At 43.0% G+C, this 21956-nt stretch overlaps 1 protein-coding gene across 11 annotated transcripts in view; it reads right to left on the minus strand.

The window, feature by feature from the left end:
• Window positions 1-21956, minus strand: part of ppargc1a (peroxisome proliferator-activated receptor gamma, coactivator 1 alpha) — a 277988-nt gene continuing 256032 nt past the window's right edge. For 7 of the 11 annotated variants that reach the window (XM_044340586.1, XM_044340588.1, XM_044340587.1 and 4 more), the window contains exons 4-13: window positions 21676-21801; window positions 18170-19532; window positions 17210-17255; window positions 16931-17004; window positions 12170-13406; window positions 9380-9472; window positions 8242-8362; window positions 6233-6354; window positions 5704-5855; window positions 1-3105 (exon numbers count right to left, since the gene is read on the minus strand). In XM_044340586.1, coding sequence (XP_044196521.1) covers window positions 3002-3105; window positions 5704-5855; window positions 6233-6354; window positions 8242-8362; window positions 9380-9472; window positions 12170-13406; window positions 16931-17004; window positions 17210-17255; window positions 18170-19532; window positions 21676-21801 — 3438 coding nt within the window. In that variant the 3' untranslated portion in view covers window positions 1-3001. The remainder of the gene's footprint in view (window positions 3106-5703; window positions 5856-6232; window positions 6355-8241; window positions 8363-9379; window positions 9473-12169; window positions 13407-16930; window positions 17005-17209; window positions 17256-18169; window positions 19533-21675; window positions 21802-21956) is intronic. The other 4 variants (XM_044340594.1, XM_044340593.1, XM_044340592.1 and 1 more) reach the window with 1 other exon arrangement.

The raw sequence follows: 21956 nt of genomic DNA on the forward strand, positions 1-21956 counted from the left end.
TTTCCCTTTATTGGCATGGTGAGGCTGATGAGAATTGCACATAAAAAATAAAATTCACAAGAAAGTTGTACAATAGGTAGAACCACAAAGGCATTGGTAAGGACTTGGCAGAAGGCAACGTGGATAGGACACAAACAGGTAACAACCCATAGCGATCCCCCCTCCCCCCAAACACCCACACACACACCCACATATACACACACGCACGCGCACGCACACACACGCACGCACGCTCACACACACTCACCTAAAATCACAAACTCACTCATACATACATAGGCTCATACACATATTGTCCTTCCAAAAGAAACATGATTACCGAACAAACGTTTAAGCAGTGGCAAAGTCCTCAATAGGTCACATTATTAAAAAGTCTGCCACAGTTGAAATTTGAACCATAAGGTGTTATAATATATTGCTACTCTAGGCAATTTACAAAGCATTTTTTTATTACAATGATTAAAGCCACATCTATCAAATGGGACACGACACCATTACCCAAACGCTATACAGACAGCAAAAAAGTAAAACAATGTCATAAAACACAGGTAAAGGGTTTTTTTTTTTTAATCCTTCCCTCGACCAATTTTTGCCTCTTTGCATCATAAAAATTTGCCGTTTCTTGTCTCCACAGTCAAACTCCATGAAAGAAAGCCTGTGATCAGCAAAGCTTTCATACAAAAGATTTTTCCTTCCCGTGATGGAAGCTGGTTCTCTCATTACTTGGCTCTCGCTAGAAACGGGATATTAATTGAACCAGAAACCGCAAGGTTACCTTTTATGTCATGTCGACGGTGCTGTGATATCTGGACTGTGAGTGGGGGTGGAGGGGCGGGTGGTAATGGAAAGTGGTGCGGCATGCGATACATTGTTGAGTAGTTTTCTCTAGGCTTATAGAATGTCATTTAAAATCTGCCAGTTAAGACAGCTGAGGGGCAGATATCCAAAGTGGTATATACTGTACCGACTGCCATCCTGTAATAGCCATGCACTACACAACAAACAGTTTCAACTCGACACATTTTACACACAGGTTGAAGTTAAGAGTCAGTCACGTTTTGCACAGATGTCACAAGGTAATGCGTGCATTACAAATTACATAGACTCAATTACATCTTAAAGGGAAGAGCAGGTGGGAGAGGGGACATTCAAGTATTTACCGCACAGGGTAATGTCACGGTGATGAAATGCCAAGATACTGGAATGGAGTCATCCTAGCTACCAGCGACTGGGTAATGGGTCAAGTCCAAAAATCACACAACAATAGGAGCTAAAATACAACTCTGAAAAATAATTTATTGCTTTTTATATAGTTTTTTCTTTCATTTATATTATTATCATTGTTATTATTATTAATCATCTTGTAATTATTGTGAAGAATATTAGTAGTATCATCATTGTATATATATATTTTGTACATCAAATACAAGATCTTTAAAAAATTCAGGAAAGGAAATTGTAAACTTTTGTTTGGCATTCACATAATCAAGCGTGAGTGGAGCAATGACAAAAGTGTTTACAGTGGTACAAGAAAATTCCTGCAAAATCATTTTATTGCTTCATGTTCTGCTTTTGTGAGGAAAAAAGAAAAACCAGCGACGTGCTGCCGATCTGACTGATAGTGGAGACAGAAATCACTAAAATGATGAGCGGCACATCTGAAGAGGGGGCTGACTGCTGGAGTGATTAGCTGAATGTTCTGATTGTTTCAGAAAGGCATAGAAGGTAATATTATCCCCACCAAACCATTTATTGTACACCCTGTCTAGTGATTGTAAGTTAAATAACAAAAAAAAAAAATCAAATAACAACATAAATAGCAAATAAATTTCATGAGGTACGCCATGTAAAATGGAGCCCATAAATATTTTTGATTCAAATATTAAAATAAATAGATAAATATGTGTTTGTACTGATTGAAAAGATTTGAATGCATTATTATCTCTCACTGAAGGTAATCAAAACGAGAACCATACAAAGCAATAAAATCAAACCGTGTTGTATTTATATACTGATTGCTTCAGAAATCATTAATAAAAAATGGGGTACCTTTTTTTACAATCATGAAAAACACGTTAAAAATGCATTTTACACTGGTTGTATAAGCAAAAACACTGATTGAGAAACTTTATAAACAGAGAAAACTATACATGGTTGACTGTTTTTTCCCAAACAAAATAACTTAAAAACGTTTCTTCACATGCTCCCTCAAAATGAGCAATCGCACACATCTTTTTTCTTTTTTTACAATCATAGCATGTCTTCAAAACATCATGTAGGTGTACAATATGTTTTACAGTATTGTAATTACTACAGATCGACATTCTGAATTAAGAAATTTTCTCCTCATTTTTAAAAAAGGCTGCGTTTTACAGTGCATAGCTGTAACAAATAAAGAACTTTATCCGATATGTACATAAAATAAAAATATTCCTTTTTATAGTATTTGTAAATACACAGCTACATTTCTCCTTAAAATGTAGACAACAATGTTACCTTGAGAATTTTACTTCCAAGATACAATTCCCTATACTCTTGTTTGTAATGTAACACCAGATCCAAACACCAGATTTAAAAGAAAGAAGAAAGAAAATCAACAGCAAAAGAAAAACAAATCTGGCTGAACAAGCTGCATGTCTTCACCCCCAAAGAATTGTGGGCATTGTAGTGCTTGGAGAAAAAAAAATATGAAAGTTTTTTTTTCTTCTTTCACTGATGGTTGTACAGCAGTAGAGTGCACCAAACCTGTGCACCAGGTTCTGAGGGTTCACTGGCTTTTCCAGAATGCAAAGTCTCTTCCCAGCTCTTCAGCAGCTATGTTCATGTAAACTTTATTTTTGATATATTCATTTATATTGATATAGGTCTATAGACTTATTCTTATATACTCTATGACATAGAGTGTAAAACTTCTTGTAGTCTCGTCGTCAAAGGAGCGAGAAACAACAGTGAGGTATAAGAAGTCCCTCTTTGTGACAGACGGCAGGTGCCATTGAACTGGTTACCTTCTCAGGCTGCGCTGGGCCTCCCTCAGCAAGCTGTCAAAATCCATGGAGTCATACTTGCTTTTTGTGGAGGCTGGATCAAAGTCGTCAGAATGGGAGTCTGAAAGGGGGGCAAGTTGAATTGTGGTCAGATTTGTGCAAAGCATGATTTCTTTAAAAATGTTCATAAAGGACGACGTTCACCTTTGTATTCTTAGAAAACGAATGGTCAGAGCTCACAGAATATTCTGCCTTTTCACCATTATTGCTCAGTCATGTGTGTTAAATAAGCTTTTAAATGAATTTTTTTTTTTTTTCGCTTTCTTGCCAAGAGTGAGATAAGATTGATACCACACTAACATCTGTATGGTAAATGAAGCTCTAGCCAGATGACAGCTGTAGCTTCTCACTAGCTGCTAGCATAGTTTAGCACAAAGACTGTAAACACCAAGAAACATCTAACCTGTGACAAAAGGCTTTATATGAGAGAACACAAATATGAGAGTGGTATCAATCTCCTTGTCTAAATAAGCATGTAAGCGTATTTCCCAAAATGTTGTACTATTGCTTGAAGTTTGGGCGTGTTTAGAACTGCATCTTCCCTAAAACCAAATGATGTGTTCCCCGTCAAAGTTGACTTTTTGGCGTGTAGGGCATTGTACATAGAGAATATTGCACTACATATTGTATGTCCTGGGCCAAACCAATTAATTACTACCAACAATTTCAGTTATTGAAGGATGACAAACGTACAAAAGTACAAAGAGACCATAGATGTGAAAGCGTATCCTTCTGTCTCTCCGTCTCTTGTGTCCTATTTTTCCTGATCAACCTGATAATACATAAAGAGTATCTTATCTCTGCCAACAGACAGCTTCACAAATGGGGCCCCCAAAGGGCCCAGCAGCACACTCCAAGAGCTTTGAGAAATGGGAATGACCATGGCAGCTAGGAGATGCCAGTCGTGATCTAATGCAATGGCCAAGGGCTGGATTTTGTCACACTGCGCACCTTGAGGGATGAAAAATACCCCGGCGCTCTACTTAAAACTAATGGACAGTGTCTCCGAAAACAAAAAAAAAGAAGTGAGAGCCAACAAGATTGAGAAGACAGAGAGAGGTTTGGATACCACACTATTATAAGAATCTCCCTTCCTCTCAATCTCTTTATCCTGTGCTATCAGTATGGGGACGACCAAAATAGCCTGATCCTGACAAAGAGGCGGTCGAATGAAGGCCTTTCCATTTCAGTAGACTGATTAGTCAATCTTGGTATAATGTCTATCCTCAAGGCTTTAGGATTAGCAACTGTTTCTGTGTGTCAATTTCTCATCATGTCCTCTTTTAAAAAGCTCATGGCTTCCAGCATGTGCTTTGAAAATGTATAGTAACCGCTTCATTTATTGAGGAAAGTGCTCTTCTTCTCTCAAGTGACCCATTGACCCTCTTGTAGTGGTGCATTATACATTTTTGACCTCCCATATTGCTGGTAAATAAATGTCAGAGGAAAACTAGCTGCAGAGGCAACAGTCAATACCTATCTTATATGTCATCATTAAATGGAAAAAATGCTCTTTTGTGGCTGTGCAACACTTAACATAATGGAGCATTTGTCCCTTAAGTTTGAATGTGGCTGCTCAATTATCGACACTTTTATTATTGTGCTACTAACAGAAGAGAAGAAAGAACCTTTTTATTTTTGCATGTCAAAAGTGGGGCATCATGCCAGATGGAAAAAGCCTTGATTTCATTGATAGCTTGCATTATTTATCAAATGCGTCATTCAACACTCAGCTACATCCATTTGAGTTCAGATATGTCTCAGATTCATGCGTCAGACCGATATAGGAGCTATACACATACCTATCCTACATATATGCACTTTCACTCAGAGAAATCACTTAGATTATATGAATTCTGCTATACTGTACAGTCTACCACGACCCCCAGACTTCCAACAAAGGCAGTAGGCATGCATAAGTAGGTATGCTCCTACAGTGGCCCATCCCTCTATTTAAATGACTGGCCCCTACGTGACACATGGAAGCTCTGCCTAGATCAACGCTGCAACAGCTGGCAACAGATGGAACCTCACTCTGGAGACTCTGGAGGGATGGGGGAGGTTGCTGGGACTTAACCTTGCTCCCACCTTCCTCTTCCTCACCTCATCTCCTCTTGTTCTCCTACCACGTCTTTCTCCTTGTAATTTCATCTCTACTCCTCCCTCCTCTATGCACTTAAAATGATTCTCACACCCACGCACGCATATATCGAGCAAAGAGAACATGAAAACACACCTTGTGTACAGCGGCACACACGCTTTTAAGTGCTATCTTTCTCCCTAATGCCTTGCTTTTCATATCAACAAAGTAGAAACAAGCATCCAATGTCCACGTGAGTAATGGGGTCTGTCTTGTTTTCCTGGAGATACTACAGCTACTAGCAGGGAAGAAATGGAGCTCTATTCTCAGCATGTTCACGGGCTGACCTCTGAACTCTGTTTGCCCTTTTGAGCCACAAATGCCTGATGGACACATTCATGGCTGTAGGAATGGTTACTAGCACTGAGATGGGTCTCTTTTGATCTGGAAGCATCACTCAAGCTGTATTATTCCCCCTCCTTTTCCCTTTCCCTCTTTTCACTGTCAGTCCTTCCAGCCACGCAAATATACTGCATGACTGCAGGGGGCTGATGGAGAGAACAACAAAGCTGCACTTACCCAAGTCTGTGTAATGTGATTTGCAGAACTGCTTTTGTCCGCCAAAGCACAGCTCGAACTGAGGCTCGTTTGACCTGCGTAAGGTGTGTCCGTTCTCAAGGGCGGCAAAGGCGTCACAAGTGTAGCGGTACGTGATGAAGCCAAAATTGTCCCTGGTCAAGAATAGAAAATGATATGTCAGAGTGGTGCTGTGGGGTAACAATAACTGAACAGAGGGCCTTGTCTTAGATGAAGATCATGCTATTTATATGCAAAAGAGAATCAATAAAAGTGTATCTGTGGGGCTCCTTAGGCCTAGAAATAGATGGATCAAGAGATGCTCTGAGACTGCAAAAGCTCTGTCTTTGTCTTAAACCTTAACACTTGCCTTTGCTCAAAATTCCACAGTTACAGCAGAAGATTTTTGTCTATTACATCAAAACCAGAGAGAAAAAATGCTTAAAATGTTTCCTATCCCTCTACACTAATACCCAGCTGCTATATAGAAGCACACACACGCACACATGCACAGAAAGTCCTGGGGCCTTACCCATCGTCCCTCAAGTTCACTGCACATTCTTCAATTTCGCCAAAGACTTCAAAGCGGCGCTTCAACTCTGTCCGGGTGCAGTCGGACCTCAGTCGCCCCACGTACACCACCCGTCTCTCCTCCTGCTCGTTAAGAGGAAAGACAGAGTGGAGGAAGGAGATTAAAAGGGGGAGTCTGTTTTTCCTTTTCCCCCCACTCTTTCTTCACCGAGCCCTAATGAATTGGTCTTGATCACTCCTGTGGATACTGGGTCTGACTTTGTGCCCCTGTTTTTGTCCCTCTTCCCTGGCTGTCTGTTGTGTTCCTCTGTGATTGGTTCAGCTGACTTCCTCTTATCTGATAGAGTTGCAGTTTGGAAGTGCCTTCAATCTGTCTTGGCACCACAATTCCTCTTTCTCTCTGCAACTCATCAACCAGAAGGAGAGTGATTTTTATCAAATGATGCCATGTCTTGAGTTTGGGGCTGCTTCTTCTTTCATGAAGTCTAAAAATAAAGCTCTGGGGTGACTCAGCTATATATCAGAAAAGCCTGTTTTTTCCCTAACCTCAAAGTTACATTTACATTACACAGTAAAGTATGCAGAGTTGCTTACTGAGAGGTCTATTAATGTTATAAAGATATACATTATATTCATATACAAGAGGGAGGGAGCATTAGCAGTGAAGCACAGGGCAAAAAAACATAGATTTCCTTGAACCTTAGAGGACAAGGGGGTCACAGCAGAATAATTTAGGAACAAACTGCACCAGGCTGCAATTATAGCTTTTGAGTAGTTTAATTGCATCTGCTAATCATATAATACAGCACAAGCCTGGGGCTGTAGTGTATCACTAGTATTATTTATTTATTCATTCATTTACTTCATCCATTACTGGGGCAAGTCCATTGAGGCCCATTGGAATTTTGAATGCTGTCTTGAGGGTAGTAGTAACATATACTGTATGTAAATCAGTTGCCTGGTGATAAACTCAAAGTTCACCTTTGCCCTGTCAGACTTATAAAGAGAAGCCGGGAAAAATACAAATTAACTACAGATGACTGTTTTTATGCTTTTTCCACTCTCTTTAATGCTTACATACTGTTTGAGACAAAAAAGTATTTGCTGAATTAGCGGTTTAGTTGCTGACAACTGATAAATAGGCGGTCTTTTCTTGATGGCACCCTGAGGGCTGCCTGTGTGTGTGGGTGTGTGAGTGAGTGAGAGAATGAGGCAAAAACAGACCGAGAGAGACAGAAAGACAGAAAGAGATGCTTTCACATCTCTGGCCTCCCAAACCTTGTTTGACAGCTTGAGCTTTACTGCTCGTAATTGTTTGTCTCTCCAGCTCTGAAAATGCATGCACGCCAAACCGCGTTTGCATTACTGCATCATTTAATGTGTGCTTTATCAACGGGTGGTAGTAGTGCTACCCCACTGGAAACCTGAGTAATTTCACACTGAGACAAGGAGAACAGAGATATGGAAGAAATGCGATATTCACTGCATCAGGCTGAATTTTGAAATAGATAAAGAAAAAGAGCTCAAGAGAATCAGGGGCCGTTTCCTTTTTTTGTCCTGTCCCCGTCTTGCTCTCCTAGTTTCTGTTTTCCACTATTTTAACATTTTACCCCTGTGGTGTGATTAATAAGAGTCGACAGTGTTTCCAGACGACAGAGACGTTAAAAATACACAACCCAGAGATAAAGAGGAAGGGCCTGTCGCCTGAATCATTCAGGAACTCACTTTGTATGTATTCTTTCAGTGGAGAGACTATGGCACATGGCACTGGGCTGGAGGCTGTCTCATTCAAAGTAATGTGTGTGTGTGTGTGTGTGTGTGTGTGTGTGTGTGTGTGTGTGTGTGTCTGTGGGAGGTTTATGTGCGTTTGCAGCATTTTGTACATGTGCTATAGCAGTGATTGCATGTGGTCTTTTATCAGTGTCGGCAGGAAAGACGTGAAGTCAAGCACAGAGAGCAAAAAACAGGGCGATAGAGGAAACGAGATGGCAGTTATGTCAGTTGACTCACTATTGCTTTTTGCTTTTGCCTCTCTCTCTGCTCGGCCCTTTCGAACTCCCGCTTCTCGTAGTCCCGGCGGTACTCCTCCCTCTTCAGCCTCTCGTGCTGGTACTCCTCATAGCTGTCATACCTGTGGAGGAAAAGATACGTGTGACATCGCTGTCCTCGCTTGTCCTCTAAATTCACCCTTCCTGTTGACGTCTATGCAGAAATATTGCCAGTATTCACCAAGGAGTAGTCCCCTGTTTTCTCATCACTGATGGTTGAGAAGGGGGTTGCAAAGGAAAGGAAATGGACATGTTAATAAGATGTCTCTTCACCATCGCTATGATTACGGAGCCCGCAGGATAGGCCCGCGGGAGTGCCGGCGAGCAGCGCGGTTGGGGAGCCAGGCAGCTGCAACTGTCAGCACAACTTCACATGTCATTACTTTCTGCTTAGTTAGGGCTTCATCAAGAAGGAAAGTGCAACTTTCTCCCCCACCCCAGACTAGCACAAGATGTGTCCGTTAAGTTTTCGACTGATGAGCGACTCTCTGGCTTGTCGGGTGTCATTAGGCACGTGGGTGCCAAATCAGCTCGGAGCGCTGAGATGGTGTCAGTCTCCCTCTCTCCCTCCCTCTCTCTGTACTGTGCCAATACTTCTCTGCATATGAAATGGTCCCCTCTGCAGTGGTTCATGGAAAACTACACAGGCACTATGTTGAATAAGTGTCATTACACAGCTGGGAGCATCAACTCAAGAGTGAAGTATTAATGCGCATCAGTATGATTCAGGATTCTTCTGTCACTAGTCCAATAAAATATAATCAATTAAACATATTTGCCCTGAATATTTGTCACATGGCCCCCATGTGGAGGGGACAGACCACAAGAAGGCATCTGTCTTGATGTGAAAAGGGAATCGCACAGAAATCGCTGTGAGTGGTGACAGGGAAAAGTTTCTTTTACTTCATTTATCTATGGTGACTGCTTGTTTTTTCTTTTTTTTTTTATAACTATCATCCTTGCATACCATTATGATGTCTTTTGAATTTTGCCACGCAGTTGCTAAGAATAAACATTTGTCCTAACATGCAGTGCGCAACTTAAAAAGGTTAATAGCACACAAAAAACTGTAGGTTAAATAATTCATTTTAAATAATCACCTTGGCCTGCGGCTGAGAGGAGATCGAGACTGAGGGTGGGGGCTCTTATGAGTCCTGGAACGAAAAGTGCTTGAATCTGTGTTGTGACGAGACCTGAGGGAAAAAACAGAAAATGTTAAATATGAAAATATTATTTTTAGCAACACCTAGGAAAACTAGAATTACTGCCTAGTGGTTATATTCCTCCACCAACCAGTAAAGTTGCAGTTTACATCCATGTCTGTCCAGATTCATATAATATTTTGTAGGGAAGACTTTGAAAGAATTTAATAAAATGTATTAAGTTTATTTTCCAAAGTTGTAGCCATGACAGTAGACAACGCTTCAGATATGGATGTTACGGTAAAGAAGCTGCAAATTCTAAAACATGGATGCTTCACACTCATCTTCAACATGGCAGAACAGAAGCACAATCACCACAGTTTCAAGGTGGACAACCAAGATTAGTGTCACCCATTCAGTATCCGACCAAATATGAAATATGGTCATAAGCTCCCCTTCTGTTCCTCAGTTATGGTGTTGAATAACGGCCAGAAAAGTGTTTTTGCAGAACATCATGATGTCACATTGAAGTTGACCTTTCACCTTTTGGAAATAAAATGTCATCATTTCATCATTTTATCTTATTTGATTATATATCTATTATTTATTATATTTATTTATCTTTATTTTATTATTATTATGAAACTTTGTCATAAATAGCATATGAATTCTTGAGTTATGGTAAAAAAAATGTGTTTTGTGAGGCCACAGTCACCTTGACCTTTGACCACCAAATTCTAATCAGTTCATCCTTGAGTCCAAGTGGACGTTTGTGCCAGATGTAATGAAATTCCCTCCAGGCGCTCCTGAGATATTGTGTTCACGAGATTGGGACGGACGTGAGGACACAGTGGCCTTGACCTTTGACCTTTGATCACCAAAATCTAATGAGTTCATCCTCGAGTCCAAGTGGACGTTAGAGCCAAATTTGAAGAAATTCCCTCGAGGCGTTCCTGAGATATTGCGTTCACGAGAGAATGAAACAGACGAACAACCCGAAAACATGGCCACGGCTGTCGCCAGTGCGGAGGCATAAAAAAAGTTCAAGCATCGTACGACATACTTTTAACTTACACTTACATTGTTAACTTGTGACACGTTGGTTAATTTGTTCTTGGCTTTGGGAACCAAATTAACTTTTTCACAAGAGCCACTTAGATGTTAGAAACTGGGTTAATTCCAGATAAAAGCAATTTAAATTCTCCTGGCCTAAACTAACCCATGGCCACAGAAAGTGTGCATGATTTTGTGCAGCGTTTTTTTTACACACCTGAGATTGCGTATACTGTACACGAAGCTGCTATCTATGTTGTATGAGAAAATGGTCAATACTGTAGACCCTAGTGGCCTGACTATAGAGCTTGTTGTACCCCTTCACTCCTTAAGCTATGGATGCTTCATTATTGAAGTGTTGCCGAAGAAAAAGGAAGACCTGAATTATGGAGGGAGAGAAGTTTGGGAAGCTCAGTGAAGCAAAAGAATGCCAGTTTGGTAAGATCAAGGATCTTACACTGTGAAACTTGAAACACAGATGAGGGATTTTCAGAGTTATTTTGCTGAAATTCTGTTTATCTTTTCTTGCATGAAAATATAACAAGCTTCTTGTTCTGTCACTCTCAAAACTCAAATCCCTACCCAGTATTTTCAGAAAGCTTGTCAGTGTCAGATTGTGATCGAATGTCTTGGGACTATTACTGTATAAATGTGTGAACAAGTTGGTGTAGCGCAAAGAACAAGGGACCGAACAGAATAAAGTGATTCTATTGGCTCTGTGGAGTAAACTGACCTTTAAGTAATCAGGCAAACAAACTGAGTCACTGCAGTGGAGTCCGACTCTGCAAGGCACTCAATGAACTACTACTGACAAACTGAATTTACTCAGAACCGTCTCAGTAACTATGGTTTGCCTCTGTTCTTCTACCAAAAAAACCCAAAAGAAACCCCCTTGGCTCTGATCAAAGGGAAGCATGGGAAATGTAGTTCTCACACAGAGCTATGATGATAGGAGTCTCTTCTGAGAGGGGTTTTGAGACTACATTCCCACAGCCTGGATTTGGCTTTCATCTCTGGGGATGTAAAAGAGGAGGGTTTGCCACTCAGTAAAAACAACAGCTGCCGCTTAAAACAATAGCCCCAGCATCAAACAAAAAAAAAAAAAAAAAAAAAAGGAGCTTGCGAGGGAGTGAGTGAGGAGGGGGGTGAATGTTAGGAAGACACTCAAATAAAACTCCCTGCCTAGAGATGAAAACTCATACTGTTCAAAAGTCCAGTGCCTCTGGCACCTTTCATGTTCTTTTTTTTTTCCATCGAGTGTTGTTTTGAGGAGACCACACCATTCAACCAACCAACCAACCAATCTTTTTTTCCATTGTCAGTTCAGAGAAATGGTTTAATCATCAGACTTTGGTTAGTATAACAACTGCAGACAATTTGGTAAGAATCCATTCAACCCCTCTTTCACCTGTTAAATCTCTGTGTAAGACATGACAAATCTATCCTGCTTTTAGTCCACACAAGGCATAGACTAGCAGGAGGTCAAGAACCCATGCTAAGAGTCTCAAGGGTCTATCCTGTCTGATACCAGCTCTGACAACTGATCAGGCCTGTTTTACACTCCTAAGCTAGACCCCCTGCCAGCTCCAAGCCCTGTTTAAACTGCATGGGTGGGGAGCAGCCAAGGTTCAGCCAAAGGAAGCGGGAGTGTGTGTGTGTGTGTGTGTGTATGAGTGGGTCTGTGAGATGACTTACCAGGAGGAGGGGCGTCTGTCAGGTGAGGTGGAGAGGGAGCGCCTCCGGTAGTGTGAAGAGGAGCTGCGGGAGCCAGAGTGGGAACGAGAACGGGAGCGGGACCCGCTGCTGGTCCAGCAGAAAGGCCTGCTGGGCGAGAGAAGGAGGGAAGAAGGTGGGGAGACGGAGCCTCGTGAAGGGGAGCAGCTGGATGGTGGGGAACAGGAGGGAGAGCAGGGGGGGCAGTCAAAGAGTAGGTCCAGAGGGGTGCCCTCCCACGGATAAAGGAAACGACTCTCACGGCCTTCACCCAGCTCTAGCTCATCGTGGAGGGGCAGGAACCCTGGGTGCAGGTAGCTTGATCCAGACAGCCTCTGGGAGTAGTAGTCACCCTCTCCCTCTTCAAGGTACTGAGGGGCTGCAGCCTTGTTTGGTTTGCTGCCTGGTTCTCTCTGCTGGCCATCCTTGCTGTACAGGGCTTTTAAGGGGTGGCCGAAGTGCTTGTTGAGTTCTGCTCTGATTTCCTGGTCGCACAGGGGCTTCCGGCTGATGGCAGAAGGGTGTTGTTGGTCCCTATCAGCAATGGCCTCTTGTGAGGGCATCTGGGTGGTTTGTGTCAGGGTCTGCTTTCCTAACCCCTGGACGTGGGCTGCTTCTCCATCCACAGAGGCAAAATTCTGCTGCTTAGCCAAAGGACCAGATGAAGCTGATGATGGAGAACAAGAAGATGAAGATAATGAAGAGGACAGTGGCATGGCTGAGTCCTTACATTCGACATGCCTGTCCTCCACTGTGCCTGCAGCAGGCACGGGAGCAGCAGTGGCACCTGGGGTGACCGTCATTTCCGCTGCTGTAGTCATGGTAACAGTGGCTGTGCCGCCGTCCTTCTTTGTGCTAGCTGACGCCTGGCAATAGTCATGGTCACTGTAGCCACGGGGCGCCACACGCTTATTGTTGCTAGTGCTGCGATGCTCCTCAAGGCTGCCCTCCACTGTTTGTTGGGTGATGGAGTAAGGGAGGGCGGTGGACGCTTTGCTCAGCTGGGCATATAGCTCAGTCTGTTCGGGACCCTTCCTGGTGGGGCCCCCGCCTGAGGCACCTGGGGCCGGGGCCAGAGCGCCGGGGCCCAACTCGCTCAGCCTGGCTCTTTTGCATGCCAAGGCCGAGGAGGAACATGAAGACAACTTGGTTTTGAGCGATGCTTTGAAAGGATTCTCTTGACTGGCTTTGTGTGGGGGCGTGGTAGGTGGTGTCAGACCTAGAGAGGGAGGGAGAGACAGAAGTTGGTGGTAGGAATGGGGGCAATAAAATGGGAATCATAATTCAAACCTCCCCAAACATCCCCCATTCCCACATACCCCCACTTATCTATAAATTCCCAGGTCAGTTTATGGACAGTGGACACAGATACATGCCTGATTAAAATATTCACTTTCACTTGGACTAATCCTGATCTCTATTTTATTACGATCTTGACAGATTAATGTAATGCTTGATGTAACTTAATATGGTAGTGCTGTAATATGGATGACTTGCCATCCCCTTCCTCCCTGACCTTGGAAAGATCTCTTTTCATGAAAAAAAATAACAACACAAACACATGTATTGCATCTGATGAAAATAATTACAGTGCATGTATAATATCTCTGTTTGCCTCATGCATATGTCGGCACTGGACAGCCTTCTTTTTTGAAAGAACAGTTACTGACATGATGCTCTAACTACTCTTAATGTACACATTGGTGTGTCTGGTGATGTTGCCATTGCGGGATGTATGCTATGTAATGGAAGCACAGGGATTACTGGCAAATGGGTTGTCATTCTTCTCAGATGGCATGTCACTACTGCTTGTGCCCTCCCATCTCTTCCCCCACCTCCTACAGATTTATAACCAGACAGATGGCAGTTATATGGGAAGTCCTGAGATGAGCCCACTTTATAGCATTGTTAATGCACTCACACAAACAGCCGCCACCATTACTCTCATTCTCTCTTTCCCCCCTCTCCTTTAGTCTTGTATCTTGTATCCCTTTCCATTTCTCAGCATCTTTTCCTGTTCCTGTCTTGCACCGAAGAAATGTGCCCACACACACACACACACATACATACACACACACACACGTCACTAACAGTCTCTCACTGGAGTCAAACTCAGGCACTTTGAAATACCTACGCTCTCCCCTCTTCTTTGCCTTTCTTATAATGCACATCATTCTTCCCTTGCTGGTGAATTGCACCAAATGACAGCTATTAGTATCAAATCCAGCATTAGAGTATGCACCGGAAAGACAGCTTGACAAAGAGAGTGCAGGAGCCTGATGCATAAATATGCGAGTTTCTGAAACCACTTGCTGTGTTTGGAATGCCTGATCCAACGACTTATCATCCTATTTATTATCTGGATGTGTCTGTAAGTAGGACTGCAAGCCCATATTCCCCTCTTTCCCTCCTTTTTCTTCCCTCTTTCTCTTCATGATCTCAGTTCTGATAGTGATATAGACATATATATATGCATTATGCCAATGAAATGAGCTATGAAAAGAAGAGAGAGGGGGTGCTACACAATGCCTGAGGAACTTCTGTTTCACCAATGAAGCGCCATGTGTCCAAAACAATGCGCATGTGGGGTCATAAACTAGGAGCCATTAGCGATGGGGGTGAAATAAATCAGAATTAGATAAATATGCGCCTCTCAGTCAAACTTGCTAGTGATGGATGATCCGCAGACGCAAACACCAATTATGTAGCCGCCGGAGAGAAAACGATGGAGCAAGGGAGCAAGACAGAGAGAAAGAGGAGGGCTTTATAATATTTTTTCTAGTCCAGCTGTAAATTGTGAGGAGACCTCGGAGCGAATAACAGCTCCGGGCTTAAAGAGTTGATCCGGCGGTAAGCCATGCAAATAGCAACACACAGACCACCCCAGTGTCATGAGATACAGTAATTAAAGACAACATGGCAGCACAGGGTAAATCTATTAGCCTGGCAGAGATTAGGCCCTGAACAGTCAAATCCCAGGGGGCCTCAGTGCCTGTTGTAGCTTTGCTGTACCTCTCTGGGAAGTGTCAATAGAACATACAGCCAACAGTCTAAAAGTTGACATTAGTTGGTGCTAAACAGTTTTTGACTCAGTACAAATTGTACAGGTCTATGTTCAACTGATAATTAAATTTATCTCTCTATCTATAAAACAGTAATCAGTCCTACTACAACTCATCATAAACGCATAAAATAATTTGTTAGTGGCGCCAGTTCATGGAAAGTTCTGTCAGTAGGTTGTCGACCTGCCTTGAAGGTAAAAGGTGGCACCGCCTACCTGTCTAACCTCTATCTGGATATCAGTTACACCATCATAATCTCCATTGTAGTAGAATGTTACTTTAAATCTGCAAAGGACATGTAACTCTGGACCAAATAGCTTTCACCTCCACTTACTGGGATCTATATCCATCCGTCTCACACAGCACAAGACTGAAAAGCTAATCCCTAAGTCGGAACGGGGCTCAGTAACCTGGAGCTTTCTGGACTAATGACTTTCCTGCTAATATTCAATCTGAAATTTGCGCAGGATGGTGAAGTCAGGTGAAGGCCTTTATTTGAATGTGCTTGTAAAATGGACGCGGTGGAACATAACGGGTGCCCAGATAAGGCCACAGGTCAATAGACTCGTTCACGTGCAGTAAAACAGGAAGAAATATTAACTGTGCTTGATTGCCCCAGAGCTTAAGCAGCCCTGCTCTTTCCCTTCTTTAGGTCTCCACAGGCATCCCCTTTGAACCTGAAAGCTTATCTACACAAAAGGGTTAAACAGCACCTCGACAAGGTCAGAAGGACAGAGGGAACCCTCTTGGGGTCTGATGTGCCACAAATTTCCATCCCTCACAAGTGTGTAGTAAAAGGTGCAGGGGGATGACATGAGGTATGTACATTTGGGACCATTTCCCCTGCTGATAAATGAATACCCAAAGGGACCAGTGCAACATGACAAAGTGTAAGAGGCAAAAGGGCAGCCATTTTGTTTTATTGACCTTAGATGATTCATCTGGTGAATGAATAAAGAGAGGTAATTACTGATATAGTTCGCACGGAGAGAGAAAGAGAAAGTTGACCCCAAGTACTGCAGCTTTTGCTGATGTTCTCTTAATTTTCAGCTTGTAATTACCTTTTCCCTATAGCTTTCTTCTGATGTAGTTACATATAACTCAATAACACAAAAGGATGATGTCAATAACGCTGAAACCCTCACACTGACTCCATTTACAAAACAGCATCCTTTTCATATAAGTCTTAACGTTGGAAAATTAGTCCCATGTCAGCTGATGTAATTGCCGACATGTCTGGAGACTTAAAGAAAAGGAAGAAACAGATCATACAGGCAAAACTGAATTACACAGGAAAACCAATTAAAACAATAACGCTGCCATTTCAATTTTCCTATGATGTGTAGGTTAAGTAAGCTGTCAGTCAGAAAGCATTAGGGTCTGATAGAGGAAGAGGAACAGCATATTAACTCTTAAGTAACAGGAGAGGGGGGTTGGCGGAGTATGGGAGGGGCTTGCTAATAAACCCTGAGGAGATTGGAAAGCGTAATCAATACTCAGGCACATAAAAATGTTCTCCTATGCCTTCACCTTGAACTCTGAACTGTGATGGAACTATCAAGATGTTGGAAAAGCCAGAGTTAACCCATTACTAGCTACAAAATGGAACTGAGAATTTCCATTGAATAGTTTTTTGGGTTTTTTTTTCATAAATGTGTTTTAAATAATCAAGTGTGCTTACCTGGGGTTCCAGCAATCTCCACACTTAATGTGCGTTCAATGGTTTTGTTCTCAAACGGTGATCCCTTGTGGTCACTGGAAGACAAAAAAAAAGTGCAACATTTTACTTCTCAGGTGAAAATAAGAAAAAAAAAGCTTTTGTGATCTAAGAAATGGAAATGAGTCACAAGAATGCCTCAACTTGGATTCTAGTCTATATAGTTTTCTTTGGCTTTGCTTTTTTCTGTAGTTTGTTGTTGCTTTTTGCCTAGAAGAATGTGGAAAAACTTCTCACACTTACTTTGGAGACTCTGGGGTCAAAGGAAGTGGCAAGGTGGTTGGTTTGGCTGCAGAACACAAAGGAGCATGGGTAATTATTGATCTAGGTATAACACTCATGGCAGAAGAGAACAGGTCCACATTCTGCAACAATTAATCTAAAATTGGCTCATTAAATGCAATTATCACTACATAAACACCCATCCCTGGTTAGAAAGTCTTTCTATGGACGCTACCATACAAATCATATCTTTTTAGATTGACCCCGTTTTAACAATTTATTCTCTTAGGATAGACTGTTCACTCTATGAGGCAGGATGAAGTGATGGTACGTGTTTCACAGGTGTCTAGATACAGACATACTCTGCTCAAGACAACAAACAGATCAAAATGGAATAAAGACATACAGAGACGATGCCACAAACAAGACACATGACAGTGGGTGAGCCCCTCCCTGGACAATAAAGTCATAATCGCATGCACCAACAGCAGAGGAGGGGAAAAAAGAAGGAAGAAAGGAGAGTCAAGGAAGCTTGTGCAGTTGCCCGAGGCTCTGGCCGACTTGTGCTCCAGCTAAGGGAACGTGGCTTTAGTAGCACGACGCTAAAGAGCAGCACCCGGGCTCTGAGACTAAATGTACATATTCAGCACACTCAGCTCCACCAGCCAAAGATGGTTCAAGGGTTGACTTTATGAATACAGGACGGACAGTAGCAAGACAAGGCTCGCCCCTTTTCCCACCCCCTCCTTTTTTTTTTTTTAATTTCACTCTATTTAAATTCAAAAGAATGCCTCTGGGACTAGCAAAAAGCATTGGCTAGCAGGCTGTTTGTTGTCATTTTTGTTTATTCCCTCAGAATGACTGTTAGATTCGAATTAGAATAGGGGTTAGTTGTGAAGTCAAACTGGGAAGTGGTTAGAGCAGGAGAGGGAGAAGAGAGAGCAGAGATAAGGCCAGTGGGGGGGATGCAGTCATGATTACCTAACAACGGGTGGCCCTGGTCGTCGGGGTGCTCGCTGAGTGCCTGCCTGTGTGGGTGCCCTTGCCCTTGTATGATGCAGGGAGGGGCGGGCTCTGCAATTCTAGTATCTGGGAAGAGTGGGCTTGGTGGGCCCTGTGAGAGCACCGCTGCGGGGCTGCCCGTGACATGGTCATCATCATCAACACCATCATCATCATCATCATCATCATGGTCAACATCCTCCCCATAGCCCCCCTGGTTTGGCCACCCCAGCTCTAGTCCAAAGCCCATATCTAGCCCTGGATCTGGCTGGTTAACCCAGCTTTCTAGGTCAAAGGCAAGAGGTGACAACAGGGGCTCTGAGTCAGGCTCTTTAGCCTGACTTACCCCTTGGTTTCTAAGATCAGTGATACCTCTGAACTCTTCCTCCTCCACCTTTGAAACAGCCTGAACTGGTCTCTCAGACCTCTTACCTGCTAATTTTCTCTGAGTGCTAGGTAAGGGGGTGATCTTAGGTGGGAGTAGGTGGGCCCGATACCGAGCAGGCCTCTGTTTGGAGGTGAGCAGCTGGCTAAGTAAGGGGTGCCCCGGCTTCTCATCTCTTTTCCTAATAGTCACTGTGACATGCCTATGTGGCGCACGGCTGGCACCATTACTGTTACTACGGCCTTGCCTGCCAAAGCCCTCACTAGCCTGAGTGGCGCCCGCAGCCTCTCGGCAATGCTCACAGCTGTGACTCACCTCTCGGGGAGGGAGGGAATAAGAATGCATATACCTAATAAACCTAGCGGCGGCCAGGCGGCCCACATCGCCTGGCGGCCTTCCTTCTTCACTGGGCGGCCCGTGCTCCAGTTTGGGGCAGGCATGACCGCAGGTGGAGGTTCTGTGGCCGACAGGGATAGAAGCACCCTCCGACTCCTCAACCCCGTCATCGTGAGCGCAACGCTGCCACTTCCCAGCCCCAACACCAGCCACAATACATTCGCCTGCAGCCCGGCTCTCACCTCGCTGGTGATGCTGCTGCGGCGGCTGCTGCTGCTGCTGCTGCTGCTGCTGTTGTTGTTGTTGTTGTTGAGATGGCACAGCTGACTTCTTCTTGGAGGTGGTGGAGGAAGAGGACGAGGAAGTGGAAGAGAGGGAGGAGAACGAGGAGGTGGATGATGAGGATGGCGAGGAGGAGGAGGAAGAGGCGCCAAGACCCAGGCCACTCTTGTCCCTGCTACAGGCTCCACCCCAGGTGCTCTTGGCTTCACTGGCTTTGGTGTGGAGCAGGATGTCATCGGTGGCCGTTAGGTATTTCAGCAGCTCAGTGCAAGGCCGCCTCACCGGGCGGTTCTGTTGGCTGGAGCCCCCTCTTGCTTTGCCATTCCAGGGGCTCTCCGTCTGTTCAACACAGTAAGACAGAGAGAGAGAGACAGAGAGAGAGAGAGAGACTTATTTAGGTTTGCTTAAATAAAAAGTTTTGCTCACTGTTGTTAGTACAGTGCAGTTGATCCATTTGTGAGAAATGTTAAGTGCTTTATTTGGGACAAACACAAAAGTAGAAAGAGATGGAGACTACAAGAGGCTAAAAGACAGACTCAGACAGCCCAAATACAGTGGTTGCCCAACTGTCTGGAAGGCGATGGTGGGAGTGCGGTCCGCCCATCATCTTAATTGCGTGGCCCTCCAAACACCACCGCACCACTCTGTACGCGCACCATGTCCTCCGGGAGTCCTCATTCGCTGTGCTCCAGAAATGGATGACTCAAAGGCACAGTATGAAAATAGACTCTGTAAGGAAGGTTGACGCATTGCATGTGCAAACATAGTACACACAGCACACACATATCTGTGTCTGTGCTGTTTACTACACAATATGATCACATACAGATGCTTTTTACATTTAGAGGATATTAACAGTCGAACCGCCAAAGGGTAAAATTTACCCATGGCAGTTTTTCAACTGTACGTTACTATGTTTTAATAAAATATTCATGTCCTCCAGTCTTTGACTTTTCCTAAAATAATGTTTTGTTAAAAATAGTAAAGATAAATCCAGATTAAAAACATGGGCAGTCATAATTAAATCATAAAAAGTGCAGAGGACTTTTGCCAAGTGCAGGAAGACTTTCTGTGCGCTGAATGTCTGCTCAAAGTGTGTTTGAGGGACAGGTATAATCAGATGTGTTCCAATGAAAATTATTTAGCATACTCATAAACATTCATTTTATATAAAACTTATTTTTAGTTTATTGATTATTCATTCATTTTTGTTTTGCCATGTTACCGTTTATATGTTCACAGGCTATTTAGCCTAATTTGCCCTTTGCCTTACTCTGTTTCATGAATGAACACCAAAAGACAGTACAGTACATTTACGTTATAATGTTATAAATTTAAAAAAAAAAAAAAGCTTTAATGGTTACCTCAAGTTTCTTGGTGATGTTCTCTAATTCACACATTGTTGAAATATCTAAATTAATAATTGATTAGGTGAAACTGTGTGCTTGACTTTGTCATGTTGTTTATTGTTATTATTATGGTTCATTATTGTCTATATGAGTATTTAGGCTACTTTGGTAATTTAAATAATATTGGTTATCTCATTAAGGGATGAATGTCATTTTATAATAATATCACACCACCTAAATATGCAAATATCTCCTCCTTATACCCATTTTCAGTGTCATTTTAGACTGATTTATACTGACAGCCATGCAAAGCAATTAGTGCTTTCAAAGATACTTAGATTATAAAACAAGAGGACCAAAACACAGGTGATGATTACACAAACCAAACAAAGAAATGCAGTAGTAGGTGCACGGGTGAATTTTACCCGTTGGCTGTTTTAGGTATACAGTATTAAGCACTAGGGAAGGCATAAGAAAGAGATTTTCCCAAAACAAGAGCAAATGATCAAGTGCTGTAAGCTGTATATGACACTGAACATACAGTATGTCATGTTCTGACATGAAATGCAAACAAATTACCGAAATCACGTACTTCATTTATTCACATTCATAAACCTATGATACTTAAACTTACTAACATTAATCTTAATCAGCCCCACCCCTTTAGAAAAAAAACTCTTTTAAGAGCCATCTAATGAGAACATCAAGTCTGATATTTTGATCTTGTCGTCTCAAGGCATCAATCTCGCCGCAAGAGCGCCTGTCGCTGTGTTTTTTTGGGGTTTTTTTTTTCCACAGGCACCATACCAAGGCGGATAAGTGGTGGAGCTAATGAGACAATGGTGCCGATGCCTCGCCTGGAAAGCCCAACAGCAATCAGCCTGTTTTCATTACGAGATGGCCCCCTGGGATAGAAGACTAGAGCAGTAGTCTAACATCTTCTAAAGGCGGCCACCAAAACAAGAAAAGTGTGAGAGGGAGGGAGAGAGAGAGCAAGAAACAAGACAGAGCAAGAACAGAGTGAGAAAGATAAACAAACGCTAACAAAAAAATGTGTGTACAGGAGTGAAATAAGCAGCAAGGCAGTGCATGTATATGTGTGTGTGTGTGTCTGTGTGTGTGTGTTTCCCTACCTTGACGACGGCAGGTGGTGGTCTGATCCGGTGGTTGCTGCTGGCTGCATGGTTCTGTGCCTTGCCACCTGTGTATTGATTATAGCTGAGCTGGGAGTTTGCGGGTGCCAGAAGGAGCTTCTTCAGCTGCGAATGGACCCAAACAGAATGAGAGAAAGTAGAGAAGGGGGGGGGGGGTGGGAGAGTTAGTGTGGGTTATGCAAATTACCATTTTCTTTCAATTAGACATCCTGTGCTTTGTAAATGTACAACCAGAAGGGCACTGATACAGCAGTTAAAAA

The sequence above is a fragment of the Thunnus albacares genome, chromosome 22 (assembly GCF_914725855.1).
Source record: "Thunnus albacares chromosome 22, fThuAlb1.1, whole genome shotgun sequence".
NCBI lineage: Eukaryota > Metazoa > Chordata > Actinopteri > Scombriformes > Scombridae > Thunnus > Thunnus albacares.